Source organism: Malania oleifera, chromosome 1, assembly GCF_029873635.1.
Source record: "Malania oleifera isolate guangnan ecotype guangnan chromosome 1, ASM2987363v1, whole genome shotgun sequence".
NCBI classification, from domain to species: Eukaryota; Viridiplantae; Streptophyta; class Magnoliopsida; order Santalales; family Ximeniaceae; genus Malania; species Malania oleifera.
The window spans coordinates 124,861,327-124,882,188 of record NC_080417.1 but is presented as its reverse complement, the minus strand read 5'-3'; the positions used below and the strand labels follow the sequence as shown (position 1 = coordinate 124,882,188).

Below are 20,862 nucleotides of genomic sequence, written 5' to 3'. Positions count from 1 at the left end.
AAGTTCGGAGATATAAAAGCCGCGCAGGCGCCCACTGTAATGTGCAGTTAAGTCTGTAAGGAGCGACAGAGCTGCAGCAATGTCGTCAGACCCCGACGAGGCCATCGTGATTCTGAACTGCATAAACCCTCACCATTCGGAAGCGGAGACCACACTCCAAGAGATTCTGATTTCCACTGCAGAGGTGTCGGCCTGGGATCTCCCCACAATCCTCGCTTGCCCGATCGTCAAAATTCAATCAGATCGTAGCAGGTGAGCCACTTGTTATTTCGTTTCCATTTGCTGCGGTCTTCTTTTGGTTTTCAAAAATTTCGACCCTAATTCGCAAAGCTCAATTATTGTTTTCGTTGTTTTTGTTTTCTTTTCACATTGCAGGCTCATAGAACAATCTTCTTATTTCCGTGGCCTCCTCAGCGGCAGCTTTAGGTATGTCTGATCTCTGTCTTCCTGTCCTTTTATGCGCATCTGCACTTATGAAGTATGCGTGTGCGTGCGTGCGTGTGTAATATTGCTTATTTTGAATTTGATTGAGCGTCTCATGGAATGAAAGGATCTCGTAGGGAACATGTAGTCTTTTATGGAATATTTGCGGAAAATCTTCAAGTATGCAGGTTGGAGAATTTATTTGTCACATAAAGGTGCTTAATTTGATGACTCGGTATTGAATATTCTCATGTCTTATGGGGCGGAAGGTGGGGATGACATAGTTTTCTTGCTGCTGCTGCTGCTGCTACTACTATTACTACTGCAGGCTCATTTTTTGCACTATATAGAATGGACTTTTCTCCTCGATGGTATCATTCAAATTTGTTGAATTAAGCAGTTTGGTTAACTTTTTGGTTGTTTTGGCTTATCTGTTTTGACTGCAGTGAATCATGCTTGGACTGTATCTCAATTCAGTGGGAGCTGGAAACATTCATAAATGTTTTGAAGTTTATGTATGACTGTCAGATGGATGTCACAACTGATAATTTCCTTCTGCTTTTTGAGGTAAGGAGATTCATTGTCTCACATATCAGTTATTTACTTACCCTTCTTGAGGTAATCTAACTCGGAAGGACCATAGATAAACTGCATTTGCAGTTGTGTGCAACCCACATTACTGCTGCTTGAGAATATCATGCAACCGCAACCCCAAATCTCCATAAAACAATGCGCAATTGATAATTGGTGACTAGTTTAAAATGACCACATTTGATCGTACATGCTAAATTCTGGTCCTAAAATTTACTGCGTATTGTTGTACAGCAAGCTGCAATAATGTGCATGTTAATTGTAGGGAGTATGTAACAATTCGTAAGATCTTTCCTGAGCAACATTGAGATATGTAACTTGCTGTAACTATCATCACATCAACTTGCGATTTACACTTTAGTCAAAATCTGAGAAGATTTACGCAATTAATTGAACTTGGAAAATCTTGCATAACGCTTTCAGGGTGCACTATTTTTTGGAGTGGAGAAGCTTCTCTCTAAATGCAAGGCTTGGTTCCGTGAAATAACTTCAACCAAGGGGCTTTGCTCACTGCAAATACAGTTGGATGATTTGATTCATATTTGGAAATTTGGTTTAGAGCATGGTGAGTTTTTACGATTTTGGAACCCATTAGAAATTATGCCACTAACAAAAGTTATGGCATCCCCTTGATGCCTTAAATTATTAATTTATTTTCTTTTGCTGATAAAAAAAAATGTTATGGGTGTTCTAAGTTTTATATTTGATATTTTGATGTTACCATTATAGCATCCAGTCTAATAGATTGTGACTGGAATTTTTTTGCAGCAAATGATTTTATTCCAGAACTATGTACGGGTTATCTCGCACGAAATTTTGTATGTACTTCTCTTTATTTAGCTTCGAATACCCAGCATGCATGCTGACTTTTCTTGTTACTACAATTGTATGCATGATCTCATGATTGTTTTTGTGTGTACTTCTCTTTATTGAGCAATTGCATGTTTGCTTTTGAATTTTGACTGTTAATGGTGTTGACTTTTCAAATTCATATAAGTGAACTAGAAGGCAACCATGCATTCTGAAATGTGTCTCCAGGAGAACTTGTTTTTGAATTTTTTCTGCTTGTTTTTTTTTTTCTTTTCTGGCAGGTTTAGAACAATGTCGCAAGGTTTCAAAGATGCAATTCACTGGACTTAATATTTACTTCCTTTTGCATTTGACACTAGGAATTACAAGACCAATAATTATCTTAATTTCTGATGTTAGTTTATTTTATGCAATATCACAGCTAAGAAAATAGACTGGAAGTCTTAATCTCAATCATAGCTTTTTGGTGCAAAATTTAATAATAATCTGTTTTTGTACTTATCATTGAACTTATTTCAGTACCAGTGCATCGCTATGACTTTGCATGTACGTTTTACATTCTATATAGAAAGCTGTGAGGAGATAGATGGAGAAACTCGACAGTCTTAAATATACCCTTGAAAAAAAATAATGTTGGAATTCCTGATTTGGACAATTTATCTGGTCACGTTTGGAAGGCTAATATTTTTTCTAAGATTAAGACTTTTACTTTGTGGGTGGTTCTTGATAAAATTAACTACAATAGCTTTTTTATTTTTTGGGGGTAAAGAAACCAATAGCTTGTAGATTCACAAACTTAATGAGGCTTTGTCTCCTAATGTTTGTGTTATGTGTATGTGCTATAATAGTAATGCGATGGCCAGTCATCATCTTTTGTGCCATGATCTCTCATGGAATCTTTGGAATTGGCTTGTTTGCATTTTTAGAGACCACTGGGCTTGTCCAGAAACTCAGGAGGTTATAATGGTTACACTCTTTTTTGGAGGCTCTGGGTGAGACAAGAAAGGTGAGGTTCTTTGGAGGTGTGCTTTTATGGTGATGGTTTGGTGTTGTGGACGTTAGAGTGATCAGTGTCAACCTCTGCCTTTAATTTGGGAAAAGGTGTTTTTCATTACTTCTTTGTGGTTTTCAGCTTGGCTCTGGGTGAGATAAGGAAGGCGAGGTTCTTTGGAGGTGTGTTTTGATGGTGATGGTTTGGTGTATTTGGATGTTAGAATGATCAGTGTCAGCCTCTGCCCTTAATTTGGGATGGGGTGTTTTTCATTACTTCTTTGTGGTTTTCAGCTTTTGGACTTAATAGGATTGTGATTGGCTGATATTCAGAGGGAGCTGTTTTTTTATCGTAGGTTTGCTGTTTGTTTTATGGATTGCTCTGCTCTTTATTTTTTAGGAGGATGACTTAATCCCTTTTCTACTTATTTTTTTCTCCTACCATGCTGTCTTCTTCTTGCATTTATTAAAAAAATAATGTTGGGAGTCCATAGAATTGTGAGAACAGTGTCTTGAGGTAAATATGTATTACTTGTGATGAAGAACGCCTGATGTGTATTTGCGAACTGTATCAATTCCTTTTCAGAATAGTTTGATCTTTGATTTTATTTTCATTATCTTCATCTAGCATTGCTTGTATTCTTTCCTGGAAATTCCCTTTTGAAACTCAATATTCGTCAATATGGCATCAAGTAATGGCTGGTAAAGGTTATAAAAGTTAATTCTCTGCAGACAACTTTTCCTTTTTGCCACTCTGCATTCCTCCAGCAAGATAAACAATTTGTCTTTGGGCTTATTCCCTGTGGTCCTAGTTGATGATTGTGCATGCACCAGTTTCCCACTGGTTTATTGATTGCTTACATTAAATTAAATAGATTGGCGTTTGTTGATTGCTTACAGTAAATTAAATAAATTGGCATTTCTGTTGTTATTTAATCTAGCCAATCTATGTCCTGTGTTGTTCTTTATGGTTGGGATTGTCTTTCCAGACTGTCTATTACCTTGCCACTGCTCCTGCCTCTATTTCTAATCCTTGCTTAACAGACAACAGGTCAACAGTTCTAATATGTTAAAAACTGAAAAGTCATAATAGAAAGAAGAAAGTTGCTCAAATTACCTTTGGAAGTAGTGGAAACTCTGTCACTTGAATCCTAGGTTATATATTTTCTTATGTGTTTTACAAATGATCAGGGTTAAAGCACAACACATGTTGATGACCTGATAGTTTGTTTTTGTTACCTTATCTCTTGTTTCACTCTGCCTTCTCGTTGACCTCACAGACTATGTTTTTAAAAAATTTGTTTTGAGGCATTGTAATTCCTCTTATGTTACAAGCTCTAAAATTCTTATTATTTGCATGGAATTGGGTTTCACATTGAACCATTTTTGCTAATTTTTTTATCATATTTTGGAACACTATAATTGAAATCTTGGTTGAGAATCTGGTGTTTGATTGGTCATATTATGGTGCAATTTTATTCCCCCATAGACAATTTTCTCCTAAGAAAACCTTTTAAATACATTCACCAAACAGTCAAATGGTTTTTTGAAAATCTAATAGGGATCTGACTTTCAAACCTTCACCCTTTTTTAAAAATGTGACCTCTTTCTTGCTGCACATGATATTAATATGATAATCTTTCCCAGGCAAAGGAAAAAAGGCGCTAATGTGTGTTTGGTTGGGGTGAAGTGGAGAGAAGGAAATAGTTTCTTTCCACTTCTCCATGCTTGGTTCACATAAAGAGGGAAGAAGAGAAAAGAAGTGGAGGGAAGTGGTGAGAAAGAATGGAGAAAATGACTCACTTTTTTCCTTCCCAAATTGGAGAGTTTTGAAGAGAAAAGGAAGAGAAATCAACTCATAAATTTGCAAAAAAAATAAATAAAAAAAATGAAGAATAAAAAGTAAAAAAAACAATGCCCCTCATCAAAATACAAAAATTCCTAGAATCACAAATCTTATGTATGTAAAATTTGTTTATTTTTATATGATTTTATTATTTCTAACAAATATGGTCAATAAATATATTTTGATCATGGAGTTCAATGTGCATATAGGTCTGTTCTGCATTTAACAGGTCTAAAAAAAAATTTATTTTATATAATGTCATTGCCTTATTATCCTGCACCTTTCTTACAAGGGTTATGTTGTAAAATGACTATTTACTTTACATTTTTTTTTTCTTTCTTTTCTCTCCCATTAGTTGAACCAAACAGGGAAAAAATAGATTTGTTCAAGTTTCTCTCCTAGTGAATCAAAACAAACATACACTAGTTTCACTTCTCCTCTCCTATTAATTTTTTTTTTCCTTCTTCTGTCCACTTCTGGCTAACCAAGCGCATTCTTAATCTTCATAAGGTATTACATGGTAGTTCTTTTTTCTTCTCTCTCTCTCTCTCTCTCCCCCCCCCCCCCCCCCCAATTTAATTGTTATTTTGGAAAAAATATGGCCTTTTAATCATTTAATTTATGTCAATTTTGTTTTTTGTTGGTGCTTTTATCATATTGTCTAAATAGGCTTCTATCCTTCGGTCCCCTGCAGTGTCCATATGAAAATTCCTCTCACTGTGTAAGATGTTGTAGGAGCTGTGATCAATACTTAAAATATGAATGTTTGGATTTTCTATTTTTGAATTGTATTCAATATTTTTGAGATTTGAATTAGAAAATATCTTAAAAAGTAAAAAGTCTGGAAAGTTGCTAAATGGTCAAAGCTGAGATTGGGTTTTAACATGCTCAACGTACTAAATTTCATCCATTGCAGTCTTAACTCCTAAGTTGGTCCAGTTTTAAGTGTCCCTTGTATCATTGGTATTTGATTCATCTTTTGTGCTGGCACTTTTGTGGATTACCTTTTGTGATGCCTCTGAAGTGGTTCATGGGTCACTTTGTTTACGTAGGACAATGTTATTGATTATGGAGCGCTTGGTTGGGTGCTGTAGAGCAAGACCAGGTAGCTGTTAGGTTTCTATCACTTGGAATTTGTGTAGTTTCAGAAATTTCCTTTGAAGTGCCAAAAAAGAAAATCTAAATGAGAAAACTGCTGTGGAAAGAAAGAATGTGGGTTAATTTCTTTTTAAGTTAAGAGGCAATAGTTAAAAACATTGAAAGAGCTGGCATGTGGTTTTAATGGAATAGAGCTTTAAATATATTAAAGTTGCTGAATTAAATCCCTGTTTGCAGTAGCTGGGATAATATTCTGCATGGCTGATTTTTCTTGAATTTCTAAGTTAATGGCATCCTTTGTTGCATGTTCATTAGGAGAACACATTGTGTTCCATAGTGGTAAATTCACAGGCATGTGTATGCCTTCACAAAATGCTGTTTAAATGCAGGTATTCAATAGTCATTTAGCTAGTCAGTGCTGACATGTGATTTGTTTTTTGAATTGCAGATGCTGGCAATTTCCTCAAATTCTTTTGGCAATGTTCCATACAAATTGTTATTTTCGTGTATGAAGCACCCTCATTTGACGGTTGACAGGTGGTTATTTATCTACCCAGTGGAATACTTGTTTTTTTCATTTTTTAAACTGTAAAAATGATGTGTTCATTTTTACTTATTACGAAATACACTCTGTATTTCTGATGTTTTAGCCACCTTTCACAGTGAGAAGCATCTTTGTGAGGCAATTCTAGTTTGGATAGCCGCTAACAGACAATGTTTGGAAGATGATTGCACTAACATTCTAAAACAGGTATAAATGCTTCTTTCGTGGCATTAAGGTGTAAGGAGTCTAAGAGCCAATTCTGGCTTGGATAAATAATTAGATTAAATTAATAGTGAACGTGCCAGCGAGTAAAGGAATGAGTTTTTATGCACCATGGCTCCATTTGTGATCAGTATCCAATATGTTGCATGCATTCTCATAATGTTCCATGGAATAATGCTCTAAGCTATGCCTTGATAGTAGCGCTATAATGTAGTGGACCACTTCTTTTAGTAACAGACTCTTGCAAGGCGGCTCAGGGAGACAAGCGTTGCCTCTTCCCTTCCTCTTCCAAAGAGAGAGAGGGAGTTGGGGGGGTGGATGGGAGCAAAAGATAAAGGAAAACAATTCTGCCCCACTTCCCTCATTGCACTGAGACTTTGTCATATAATGTAGCAGCAAGGTTCTAACTATGAATCTTGGTCGGGGCACAAGGATTGAAAATGTTTCAGTGCAAAATTCATAGGCTAATTTTCGACAACTTGATTGGTAATTTACATTCTTGGAGTTGGAAGTTGATTGTGACCTCACTTTACGATGAAATTTAAATGTTGAAGCTCTCTCCAAGGCTAATTTTGGGTCAAACATCACTTTTTCCTGCTAAAATGTTGTATTCTAGCTTAGAAGTAGTTTGTCATGTCAAATCACTTCTACAAATGAGCCCATATATTGGGACGCATGATACATGAGAAATATTTTACTTTTAAGTTGTAACAAGAGTACCATCTAGTTTATTTTTTTAATAAATATATTAGGCAACAAAACAAGGAGATGTTAATTTTTCAGTTTATGATATATATATATATATATATATATATATATATGTATGTATGTATGTATATTTCAAATGATAAGTTAGTTTATACATCTGTTGCTATGATTAAAGTACTATTAAAGTGTTGTGTCTAATATTAGAATGTTGAACCAATTTACCAGGTACTTAAACTGAGAATCTGTTTGACATGACAAATATTAGTTTTCCTAAAATTTCCATCAATGAATTCATTTTATTTTAATTTTTTTTTTGAAGGAATAGAATCTTGTTATCTCTAGAAAGTTGTTTAGAATATGTCTGTATATTGCTTTGACATGCCGTGTATTGATTATGTTTTGTTGGTATCAGCACCACCTTTAGCAACACGTCAAGTAGTTCTTTGACACATAAGATGGTCATCAAAGACAGCTTTTCACTAAATATATTCGAACTATTTATTCTGATTCTTGTTATGGATTGATAGTATTCCAAGGCACAGATCTTCATGGCCTGACATGCCAAATATTGCAAATATGGGGAACTCACAATTGAGATATAATTTTAGATCATGTTGTGTGTCACAGAAAGTTGTTATCTGTACTCCGTAGGTAAAGGCTGTCAAGTTGTAGTGAAAATTTAAATGTTGGGGAATAATCTTTATAATTCATAAAGAGCTTATTTATTAACAGGAAAAAAATGTTGGGGAATAATCTTTATAATTCATAAAGAGCTTATTAATTAACCAGGAAAAAAGCATATTTGTGAATGAGTTTGATATTATCTGATAGTAAGCTATGCCATATTGTCCAAGGGATCACTGGGAAATATTGAGAATAATGTGTAGTGTTGGTTAGAAATTTGGAAAATTCCAAGAGTAGCTTAGCATAAAGACATCAATTTTTACAGTAATATCTGTCTGGGCTTTAATTGCTATATATTTTATTGCATTAACATCCAATAAGAGCATCAAGATCCTTTTTCTTTAAACCTTGAACTAACTAATGCAACTTCAATTTCTAGATTACCTTAATATACCATGGATTATTTATGCAATTATAATATGGCTTTGTGGGATACCACTTCAATTTTCTTTGACTATCTGTTAAGGAAAGCTCTAACACTAACTGCTGTTATTCTGTCTTCAATTTATTACCATATGTGGGTCTGAAAAGGCAGGGCAAAGTTGTCTTGATGAAATATAAAATACAAATGAAAAATGCAAGCCCAAAGCATATGAGAAAACCACTAGAAACGATTTTATCCTCCCGAAAATTCCAATTTCTGTTTTCTGACCAAATTGGGAGAAACTGAGAAAGTAGGATTTCTTCATAATTGGTGAGCTCAAGGAGGAATAAATTTAGTCACAATTTGTGTTTATAATTATTGAGATGCCAAATTTACAATTTGTTAATTGTCTCCCTTAACTTTCATTAGGCCCACATGTACAATATGCCTGAAGCTGAACTTAGCATGGTCAAGGCCTGTACCCCTGTTAGGTTCAATGAGTCACAATTTCTTCTTTTCCTTTTTGTAAGCTTCCTCTTCCATAGCAAACATCTGCAAAGGCCACCAACTGCAGAGATGGTGTGCTCCATATATTTGGTTTTGATTGTTAGTCGGAAAATACATGGCCTTTCACAATGTTCAAAACTTAGACACTTATCAAGTAGTTCTCTTGTACATAAGTGTGCATGCATAACTTGATGCACATATGTAGGGAAAATTAAATTGTTTTTTTTAATATAATTTTCTCATCCATCACACTTCATCTGTTGTGAACGAAGTCAAATGACTTGGCACCCCTAAAGGCAGAAATGAAGGCATCAAATGTTATTGTATTTCTCCATGTTTAACATTTTGTGATCTTCCAGTTTGTTATGACATTTGCCCCACCTAAATTTTGTCATTTTTGTGTTGAACAGATCCATATTGGTCTTTTGCCCCTGTATTTTTCTGCTGGTACGTAAGTACATTCAATTTTCTGTACGTGTACTAAAGCACTAAAATGTTATATGTATTCTTCATATCCATTAAAATAACAATCAACATGGCTTCATTTTTAGGGAAAAGAAGGTGCCGCTATTTTTCTAAGTTTGCTGATGAAAGCATTGATACAATTCTTAGTCTAACAAAACACCCTTCTGTTAGTTCCCTAAATGACTTTGGAGATGGGGTTCTGCGTCTCAGAATTCGATTGACAGAATACAGTAAGGTCTTTCCTTTAAAAGTTATACTTTTTGTCTTTTATTTTTTTAAAAAATAATTTTTAGAGGTTCTCTTGAGTCCATTTTTTGATTGATTCTTTTTATCACTGAATTATGACATTTTAACACCAAGTACGTGTGTGTGGGCATGTAAAAACCACATTTTTAATTTTTATACTTGAAAGTACTGGAAATCGGATTTTATATATATATATATATATATATATATATATATATATTTTGAAGTGTAATTTCCTTATATTTTTATTTTTAAAGTGTAATTTTCTCTTCGTTGGATTTGGTGGACACAAAATGCTGCCAAAGGGTTTGTTGGATGGACATCTTAATTTGTGAAGTGTTCCAACCTCCATCCTTTCTTACTTGTTTACTTCCTCTTAAGTATCTTTTTAATACTTTAGCAGACTTCTGTCAAACCCTTGATTACCTTGACATTGCCAAGGCACATCGTGTTGTCAACTCCTATGCCAGGGTAAGCAAAGGTTGTGTGTCAAGAAAGAGAAATGTGAATTCTGTCTCCAGGATGTTATGTTCTTGGGACACTAGCAAATATTGGGTGCAAATGGATGAATGGAAGGTAAAGGCTATTCTTGAATGGCTTGCACCTTCAAAAGTGGTTAAGTTTGTTTCTGGTTTTGGCTGATTGCTACCAAAAGTTCATCCAGGGGTACTCAAAAAGAATTGCCTCAGTGATTGACTTGTTAAAGAAAGACAAGATGTGGACATGGACAGATGAGTGTCAACATGTCTTTGATGACCTAAAGCTGGCAGTGTCATCAGAATCAGTGTTGCAATTGCCTATATTTGATCTGCCTATTGAGGTGCATATTGGCGCATCAAATAGCACTATGGGAGGAGTCTTTGTGCAAGAAGGTCAACCCATGGCCTTTGAGAGTAGAAAGTTGAAAGAAGTTGAGACTCGATAATTCACTCATAAGAAGGAGATGACTCTAGTAGTGCACTGTTTGTAGACATGGAAACACTACTTTTTGGGTATGTGGTTCACAGTGATGACCGATAATGTGGTGAACAGATACTTCAAAACTCAGAAAAAAGTTAAGAAACCTCACCAAAGTAGGCTTGGTGGCAAAATTTTCTGGGTGAGTTTGATTTCGGAGGGTGCATAAGCTAGGGAGGTAGAGCCAAGTGGCTGATGGTTGAGTTGGAAGAAAGTGGGGGCCTAATGGCCTATCTTACAATCCTCGCTCAGTTGGAAACTAGGAATGCAGCTTCTTAGATCATGTCTGAGATTTTGTAAAGACGGACTCTGAATTTGGTACTCTCCAACAGATGGTGACTGATGGGATTGTACGCCAATATTGGTTGAAGGATGGACCATTATACACAAAGGGAAGCAGAGTGTACATTCCTTCTACCGGAGGACTCCAAAATGAGTTGCTGCAAGAAGTGCATGATGCACAATGGGTTGGTCATCTGGGAAGGGAAATAACATTGGCGCTGCTAACAAGGTCATATTTTTGGCCTAAGATGGAGGAAGATGTTGAAGCCTATGTTAAGACATGTCTTGTGTGTCAACAAGACAGGTTAGAGAGAGAAAGGGAGGCAGGGTTGCTGCAACCTCTCCCTATTCCCAAGAATCCATAGAGGAACGTGTCTATGGACTTTATTGTGGGTTCACTAAAGGTAAACGACCTGTGGTCCATTTTCGTGATTGTGGATTGGTTCTCCAAGTATCAGTATTCGTACTGGCTCTGCGTGCTTATCCTACAGAGGTGGCTGCAGAGTTGTTTTTCAAACATGTGGTTAAACATTTTGGGATGCTTGAGGAAATGGTAAGTGACACAGACACCTGGTTATTGGTAGGTTCTGGACACACTTGTTCAACCAGATGGGGGCTAAGTTAAAATTCTCAACAAGCAATAACCCTCTGATTGACAGCCACAATGACAGGGTGAATGCTTTGCTTGAGGAGTACTTGAGATGTTATGTTATTTCCAGTCAGAAGAACTGGTTGATTTGCTTGATGCTGCTTAGTTCTTTTATGACCTACACAAATCTTCTTCTACAGGATTGAGTCCTTTTGAGTTGGCTTTGGGGTTTCATCCACTCAATCCACATGAGGTTCCTGCACAGTGTATTGGTGGGAAGTGCCCTGTTTCATACCAGTTAACCCACAGCAACCGGGGAATTCTTGAAAAGGCAAGAGATAGCTTGTCTAAGGTAGTCTGGAGGATGAAAAATATGTAGACAGAAAGAGGAGGTATGTTTAGTTTTGGGAAGCAGACATGGTACTTCTGAAACAGTTTAACAGAGATGTTGACATGATCCTTGATCACAGAATCGAGGGGCAAAGTAAGAAAAATCAAAGAACCCTTTACTTGGTAAAGTGGAAGGGTTTGCCAGAAGCAGAAGCTACATGGGTAAGGGATATGACACTATGGCAGCTTGAGAAATTGAAGGGACTAGGTTGACAACCTCCCGACTGTCTTATGGTGGGGGTGTTTTGTCAGACCCTTGATTACCTTGACATTGACAAGGCACACAGTGTTGTCAGCTCATGTGCCAAGGCAATAGCACAAGCTGGCCTGTCATGGGTTATCTTGACATGTAGTAAATTGATGATCTATGCTGCTAAGAAGGGAGCACATAGATGCTAAGTTGCCTACTCAACATGGTCAGAGATGGGCATGGCTGGGGCCATGGTATTTGACAAGGTGGCAACAATGGTTGGTTTTGGTTGACATAATTGAATGGTTAGGTCAGGTATATGTCAATTTCCCCATTGACATATTGTGCTACTTGTATGTGGGATAATTCATGGTTAAAGGGAAACCATGCATGACACTAGGTGTTAACTCATAGGTTGTGTGTTGTGTTGACATGTTGAAGAGGCAGAGCGGTTACTTGACAGTTTTCCTTGTGGGGGCTGACATGCAGGCTTTTCTGAAGGGATAACTCGTAGTTTTACATGTGGGAATGATTCTAGCCATAAAATGTAGGCATATTCAGGTATCCTTGTTGGCAAATGCTGACTGTGTCTAGCACAACCTAGGCAGTTGGGGTTGTAAACTGTACACCCTAGACAATTGGGGGTGTCAACTGTATTAATATGACATGTGGGTCGCATGGGACATTGAAGGGGATTTGTGCGTGGTGCTCCTACACATGTAATGAGTGTGTGATCCTTGTCTTTGAATAAGAATAAGTTGGGAGGTGTTGCTCATATAAATTGTTGCCTTGTGTATGTCATACTTAACACCAAGGTCTTAAATTTTGATTTCGACTCAAATTTCGAAGCTCCAAAAGTACGGAAATTTCAATGAAAATTTCGATTTCGATGTCAATTTTGATTCTGATTTGAAAAAAAAACGGAAATTAGTAGTAAAGCATGGAATTCTTTGTGAAACTTTAGAAATGGTTAACAAACATAATAATATAAGTTTTAGGACTAATATGTTACAAATTAAATACATCTATGTTTTGTCTGAGGTGGAAAAGTTGCAAAATAGTATGTGTATCAAACATATTTGTAAGATAATGTACATTAAACATATTCAGTTAATACAAATGAAATTCATAAATCATTTAAATATTATTTATTATACAAATAATGATAATTTAGACATGAATGGTTAAATAAAATGTTACTCCATGTTTATTTTTTCATATAATTTCAAAGCACTTATAATAATCTTTTATTTCGATAAAATAAATTAAGATAGAAATTTCACTTCACTCCTAAATTTCTCAATTGAATTCTGACAAAATTTCATCGTATGGTTAAAATTGCGACAACTTTCGCTAAAATTTTGAGATTTCGATAAATTTTTGGTGATTCGTTGAGATTTCGACCTAAATTATGCAAGACGAAATCGATTGCCAATTCGATTTCGAGGGTGACGGAAATCAGAAATTTCGTGGAAATTTAAGACCATGCTTAACACACACTAGCAGGATTAACCAACGAGCTTAAATTGTGTATCATTGGGTTAACCAAGTGAAACTTGGTTCCATCACAATGTCAAGACATGCTGTGTCAACTTAGGACACTCTTAACAACTTCTATGAGAAGAATAATTTTGTTCATTTGAAGTAAATGTAGAAATGGAGTTTTTGGAATGTGCCTCTGTACAAGAAAATAACTAGAGTATTTTATTTGATAGAAAAATGAAATTATAATAAGAGGAAGAAATAATACGAGTACAGTTGGGAGGATAAGACATCCTCCTAATCGAAACAAAAGGAATAAATACAAAGAGAAGAAAACCTAAAAAGAATACATGCAAAGGGAAGCATCCAACCCCACTGGAAATCGAGAAACAAATCCCATTAAAATGACTAGAAGAATCAGCCCACAGAGAAGCAAAGAAAACAAAAGAAAACCCTAAAAGCACAAGAAGAAGCTCAAATTGGGCCATCCAACCCCGCTGGAAATCGAGAAACAAATCCCATTAAAATGACCAGAAGAATCAGCCCGCAGAGAAGCAAAGAAAACAATTTTGTCCAAAGCAAATAAATAGGCCTAGAACAACATCTAAAAATGTAAGCATTTTGTTCCAATCAAATACCCCAAAACACGTCATGAAGTGCACAAATCCACTATGTGCTGGCCTTTTTTGCCTTTCAAAACCCCAAACAAATCAACAAAAAGGTCTCCAACAAGCTCCAGCACAACCAGCACGTGCTAAAAAGATATAACAACGCATTCTTGAACAACACAAGTATATATGAAAATGCCATTAATCACTTCCTTTTTAGGTCCATGGAGGCCTATCAGGCCTAGGCTACACAACGGAGGCAGCCCATCACCCCTCTCATTACCATTCCCACCTATTCTCAAGGTTAGAACGACCCCCAACATTAAAGTCTCAAAGTCCCAATCTCTTAACCATTGGGATGTCCCCTAGGGAACATATGTTACTATTAAACCCTTATATTGCTGGCTTTGGGTGTTTGACTATATTAAGAATTGCTAACCAAACAAATGCGCTTTAACCTTGGAGGAACCTTAGGTTCCCAAATACAATTAAGAAGAATGGAGAAAAACAGGATATTGTGTTTGAAACACATCACTTTAAGAATTCAACAGTAGGGGTCAATTGTAGATTTCCTCTAAGTAAGCTCTATCTAGGCTAGTTCTTAGGTCTTTTCTTTGGGAACAAACTGTATGTTGTGCTTAGCTTCTGTTTGTCTCAATGGAGGCTAAGCTAGAATTTTTGGATTGGGTTGTGGTATGGGTTTTTGGTTCAAGGAGGGGGTTATCCCCCTTCTTAGAGTGTGTAGGGTTGATGGTCTTAAATGATCGTCTTCTTTGTATACTCTGTTGGAGGTGAAGGGTACGGGTCAGTTGTAGATTTCCTCTTTGTATGCTCTATCTAGGCTAGCTCTTAGGTCTGTAGAAGGGGAATGCTTTTTCTTTTTTACTAGATTGGGAGAAGGAATCCCTTAATTTTCTTAGAAGTTAGAAGATGCTTTCTAGACCTGTTCTGAACCATTTTTCTATTATTTTGGAGTCTAGCAAAGGGAGATGGATCCCTACTAGTATTCATTTTGAGAATATGTAGTTGATTCATGCTGTGCAGAGTGGCAGTATACCAATGCGCAGCGGAAAAACACAAATTGAATCCGGAACAAGCAATGCAGCAGCCAACGATGAATGAATACGAAAATAATTTTATCACAAAGAGAATAAAATAAAGCAATAAGAACACACGACACAAGAAATTACGTGGTTCGGCAATGTGCCTACGTCCATGGGAGCAAGCGGCTGATTTTTACTGTCAATCATCAAAGCTTACATCAAGGGTTACAAAATATTGTTTATATTTTAATCCTATGTGTACAGAAGACTTAGAATGCATCTAAAACACTTCTATAGCAAATCCCGGAGGAAAATCCTCCAAATCTCCCAATCTACTGATCTCTCGATGCAAAATCCGTGATCTGCGCCAAACAATACCGATGACTGTTTCTTCTTGCATCCTCCTTCCTTGTTCTCTGCTTTACCATGCTTTCCCGGCGCATGCGTTCCAATCAATATGAGCCACATATCCAACAATTCATCATTCTTTTCATTCTTTTATTGAGGAGACTTGGAGAGACTAGGGAGGGATGGGAAGGTCTTGAGTTTGTAAAAAACTGAAGCATCTTAAGGTGTCCTTGAAATAGTGGAATTTAGAGTTATTTTTCGATGTTAGAATAAAGAAGGCTAGCATTCTGCATGAGATTGATTGGACAAAATGGAGGATGCTAAGGTTTTATATTAGGGTCAGGCTACAAGACTCTTACAAATTGTGTTGGGCAAAGTGCTTTTTTGAGGTTTTGGAGGAAAAAACCAGGCGAAAATGGGTAGGGAAGGTGACTGTAATTCTGGAATCTTTTGTAGAGTTGCTATGGGAGGCTTAGGAAACTTTCTATCAAGTAGTTGGAGAATTCTACTGGTGAGCTTCTTAGGGAAACTAATTTGATTGTTGGTGCAATAATGGTTTTATTTTTAGGAATCTTTATCCAGTGAATGATGTTTGTAGGCCTATAATTTGTGGGTTTAAATTGGTATTTCATATTTGAGGATTGGGCAATTTGGTTGGGAGATGCCATTTGAGGAGGTGGTTAGATATGTGGTGGTTGGGATCAATAGGGATAAGGCCTAGAGGCCCCCCCCCCCCCCCCCACGCCCACAATTAAGAAATTTTAGCAAGGGTGAAAAATGTCCAAGGCAGAGGATAATTTATCCTCCTAAAATAAAAAAAGAAAAGACTCCAGAAAGAAGAAAATTTTTTATATATATAGAAAAATAAACTTTACCAAGAGAATGTTGAATATACAAGGAGGGTAAGGTTCCCTTCTACAACAACAACAACAAAACCAAGCCTTAAGTCCCACCAAGTGGGGTCGGCTATATGAATCCTTTTCCGCCAATTTATGCGATCATGGACCATTTCTTTTGATAGATTCAGGGATATTAAATCCTTACTCACTATCTCCTCCCAAGTTATTTTAGGTCTACCTCTACCCCTTCTACTGCCCCCCACAATAACTAACTCACTCTTCCTTATTGATGCACTATGCGACCTACGTTGCAAGTGTCCATACCATCTAAGTCGTCCCTCCCTTATCTTATCTTTTATAGGAGTTACACCTAACTTACCGCGAATATGTTTATTCCTTAATTGACCTTAAAATGTTATACCACTCATCCATCTAAGCATTCTCATCTCAGCAGCTTTTACTTTTTGGATATTATGTTTCTTCGTTGCCCAACATTCCGACCCATATAGCATTACTGGTTTATAGATGTCCTATAAAACTTCCCTTTCAATTTTAAGGGTATTCTACAATCACAGAGCACACTTGAAACACTTCTCCATTTTACCCAACCTGTTTTAACTTTGCGCATTACATCATCTTCAATTTCTCCTTCAGCTTGCATAATAGATCCAAGGTATTGAAATCTACAAGTGCTATTTATTTCTTCATTGTCAAGTTTAACTTTGTCTCTAATATTCCTCCTATCATTACTAAAATTACATTTCTTATATTCTGCCTTATTTCTACTTATCCTAAAGCCTCTAGATTCCAAAGCTTCTCTCCATAATTCTAACTCAACCTCTACTTCATCCCTAGTTTTATCAATTAATACAATATCATCTACTAAAATGATAAAATTATAAAAGAAAGAAAATAACAAAAAATGGATCCAAAAATATCATGCTAGAAAAAGCCACCCAATCATGGTGAAGATAAAAGAAGCAAAAATCACTAAAACAACCAGAAGAGAATGCCCCTAAACATGTGAAGAAAGATGATCCTGCCCCAAATCAAATGAATAGTCAAAAAGGATCATGAAAAATGTGAGTGTTCCTCTCCAACCAAACCACCCAAAAAACTGCAAAACTACCCACCACTGTAACCTTCTTGCATCCATGTGCCTCCCAAAGCCTCTAAAAATACTTAACAAGAAGGCTTCCAGGGAATTTTAGGCCACACCCAGCGGCCAGCACTCACCAAACAAACCAAAAAGCTTATTCCACAAACTCTAAGCCATAAAACAATGAAAAAACATGTGACTGTGAGACGCAGTACTGGCATAATACATTGCGCACATGTGTTAGGAGACAATGCCTTGTAAAGTCTTCTAATCTAAAGAAGATTGTTAGTGTTATCTCTATTAAGAATGGACATCCAAACAAAAGCCTTAGCCTTTAGAGGGTACCTAGCTTTTTGCTAATCATTAGCAAAAGGAAAATGATTAGAGTAATGAATCGAATGAGAATTAAAAGATCTATCATAGAACCCACTCCAGAGATGTCCAAAGTCCATGGCTTAAGATCCCACTATAAAAACCTAAGAAGTGAAGAAAGCTCCATTGCCTCCCTATCATTAGGATACCTACGATAGTCACAACCCATAAATTGAATCCCCATCAATAATCAACAAAGTGGAAATTGGCACATCATAATGAGTGTTAGAGCGAAAAAGAGAATGAACTACAATAGAAAACAATGCTCCCTTATCCAAAAAAAAATCTTCTAGAAAAATGGAGAGCCATTCTCTGCTTTATATTTACTACAGGTATATAGTAGGGGTGAAATCTATGAGATAAATTTCCATGGAATTTCATGAAAAGTTCTAATTCCAACATTATCACCCCCCCCCCCCCCCAAAAAAAAAAAAAATCTCATATCAACAATGTCATTCTATCTCTCAGAGAATTTGAAAAGCAACTCCCTTCGAAGCAACCAGATGAAAAAGCCCAAACTGATGCAAGAAACTTGACACTATTCCATAGCAAAGGTAAAGCCAGTGACAATCCATTGAATATATGTGCACATTTCTTTCCAGCCAAACACCCTAAAATTAGCAAACAACACAAGTACACAATCTTCTAGTGCCCCTATTCTTGCAAAATCCTCAAAATAAAGTGTTTGATGCCCCAGTCCGGAGTATGATATGCCCCGCAGCGGATATTCAATAGAGTCAGGGGGGGGGTGAATGGCTCTTTTCGCGTATTAAAAAATTTTCTCTACAAAAAAAAAAACACTTGGCAAGATTCAAGCAATTATATCACAATATATGGAATTTAAATCATGCACAAGATAAACAATAAAGAGTAGGGAGAGAGAAGCTTAACACCGGGATTTAACGTGATCTGGCACCCAGCCTACGTCCACGCCTTAGCACCAAGCTAAGGATTCCACAATGCACTATAATCGCTCCTTCCCCGGTGGAGCAAGCCTTACAAACTCGGGAACAAATCCCTACTGCTCACGAAGAGCCTTTACCGATTCGGTTCACAAAGAACCTCACAACTTGGTTCACAAAGAACCTTTCATAAGAAGATGAAAGATTATAACGAATGCTCCTTACAATGAGCAAATGTGATTTACCACTCAAACCTCACACAACTCTCTCAAGAAATGATTTAAACAAGATTTAGAGGACAAGAGAGTTTGAGCACTCTGTGAATATGAACTATATGCAAGGTGCAATGTGCTAGGTTTTTAGATTTAAAGATATTTCTCACAAATATGATCATTAGGAACTTGTATTTATAGCCCAAAGCCCCTAATAGCCGTTAACTAGCCGTTTGGAGCAATCCCCAACAAAAACTAGCTGTTTTCTGCCTGTTAGGATACTAGGCTCGAGACTGCTTGTTGACGAGTCCATACATACGTTGACGAGCCCCACACACACATTCGTCGACGAGACTTCTTTGCAAGTCTCAGATGGGTCTCGGTATCTCTTCGTCGACAATTCCCCTATATATGTCAAAGAGTCACCTTCACACATCAGTCGACGAATCACCTCTGCAATTTCAGGTGCTCTCGGGATCTCTTCGTTGACGAGTACCCTGTGTACGTCAACGAGTCCCATTCTCACACTAGTCGACAAATCCCCTGTATTCGTCGACGAGTGTTCTGGAGCTGAAACTCGCACACTGTTTTTTCCTCCTTCAAAAAAACCTTTTAACACTTGAAACATTTCTTAGACAAAATATAAGAAAGATATTAAGTCTAATGAAGTTCAAAACTTGTCCAAGTGAGTTTCCCCTTGATTATAAGATATCTTGTTAATAAAACCCATTTGAAAGCTCGTTTGATATCTTATGTGCCATTATGCCCTTTTATGAAAAATACTTGACTTCTTTGAAGTTTTTGGACATAAGACTCGTTTTGACACATTGGGGACCAAGTATGAAAATGTTTGTAGAACCAAGATGTTAAAAACTTGTTCCTTTGAAAACCATGTTTGAGTTTGGGATTCATTTAACGAATTCTTTAAGTTTAACTTTGAAAACCATAAAAGGTGAGTTTGTGTTTATGACTTTAATGCAATTCTATAAACTCATGTGTTCTAGTATGCATGTGCATTGCTCAACCCTTGCTCAGAAATCATGCAGAAACAAAACGCAAGAGTTACAAAAAGTTCCTAACATACACAACCCTTATTACAAATAATTCTACAATTTAAGCTTTTGGTTGTGCTTGGGTCCTTCCGAGTACGTGTCCGTATGATCGTTCCTGCTTGACGACTGCTCGGACCGATCTTTGCCTTCGATCCAGTAGTCCATGAACAAGTACCTATACTAAACAAGATCTGCAAAGATAGGAAAACACTAGGAACAATACAAATATGTTAATATCATCAAAACACATTAAATATGATATTGTAGCCAACAAGGCTAACATTCTCCCCCTTTTTGATGATGAACCTATTAACAATCTACTTAATCTTTGCATTTGTATTTATACTTAACATAGCTTATCATGCAAAGATAAGTTAACCTAAAACCACTAATGGGTTGTTATCATCAAAACAAGGCAATTAAGCTCATGTAGCCTTTAAGGCTAACATAAAGAAAGTAAGAAACTCTCTCATGGATCTAGGCACACTCAATTCTCATGAAAGAAATTGTTCAATCTATTCCACAGACATGGGAAAGTGAAAGAGAAAAAAGCTTCTCCCACCCACAAATCCTTCCAGAAAAGGATATGATAGCCGTCACCAACTTTATTTTTAATGAGAGGAAGAACAAAGATGAAACAAGCAAAATGAATCTCCAAAGGGAAAAGAGATGTAACTCCAGTTCCTTCAGAAATGGTAAAATCTTTGGCACTATTGCAAGCCATAATACGGTAATACCATTATTAACATCCCAACCGTTCTTCGGCAGTCCAAATTTTCTTTTCATCACCTTGTCCCAAAAGGGATCAATTTCTAAGGGAAATTATCATAACAACTTACCCACTAAAGGATACCAACCACGACATAATCTCCCAGCCAACTAGATGATCCCTCCTCTGTACTGGTCCGAAGGAAGTAACCAGAATCTTCTCTGAGTTATTCGCCATCCCAATTGGAATCCTAGACAAGGACAGAGAATAGACAGGAGTGGAAGAAAGAC

The 20,862-nt window shown here is 36.7% G+C and overlaps 1 protein-coding gene across 5 annotated transcripts in view; it reads left to right on the top strand.

Moving 5' to 3' along the window:
- Positions 1 to 49: 49 nt before the first annotated feature.
- Positions 50 to 20,862, top strand: part of LOC131146162 (BTB/POZ domain-containing protein FBL11) — a 30,924-nt gene continuing 10,111 nt past the window's right edge. For 3 of the 5 annotated variants that reach the window (XR_009134251.1, XM_058095555.1, XM_058095546.1), the window contains exons 1-9: positions 55 to 252; positions 376 to 426; positions 870 to 990; positions 1,438 to 1,579; positions 1,783 to 1,832; positions 6,207 to 6,295; positions 6,422 to 6,509; positions 9,198 to 9,234; positions 9,339 to 9,487. Coding sequence is in view for 4 of the 5 variants with exons in the window: in XM_058095555.1 (XP_057951538.1) it covers positions 80 to 252; positions 376 to 426; positions 870 to 990; positions 1,438 to 1,579; positions 1,783 to 1,832; positions 6,207 to 6,295; positions 6,422 to 6,509; positions 9,198 to 9,234; positions 9,339 to 9,487 (900 nt within the window). In the remaining variant the exon portion in view is untranslated. Of the gene's footprint in view, positions 253 to 375; positions 427 to 869; positions 991 to 1,437; positions 1,580 to 1,782; positions 1,833 to 6,206; positions 6,296 to 6,421; positions 6,510 to 9,197; positions 9,235 to 9,338; positions 9,488 to 20,862 lie in introns of all 5 variants that reach the window. The other 2 variants (XM_058095564.1, XM_058095537.1) reach the window with 2 other exon arrangements.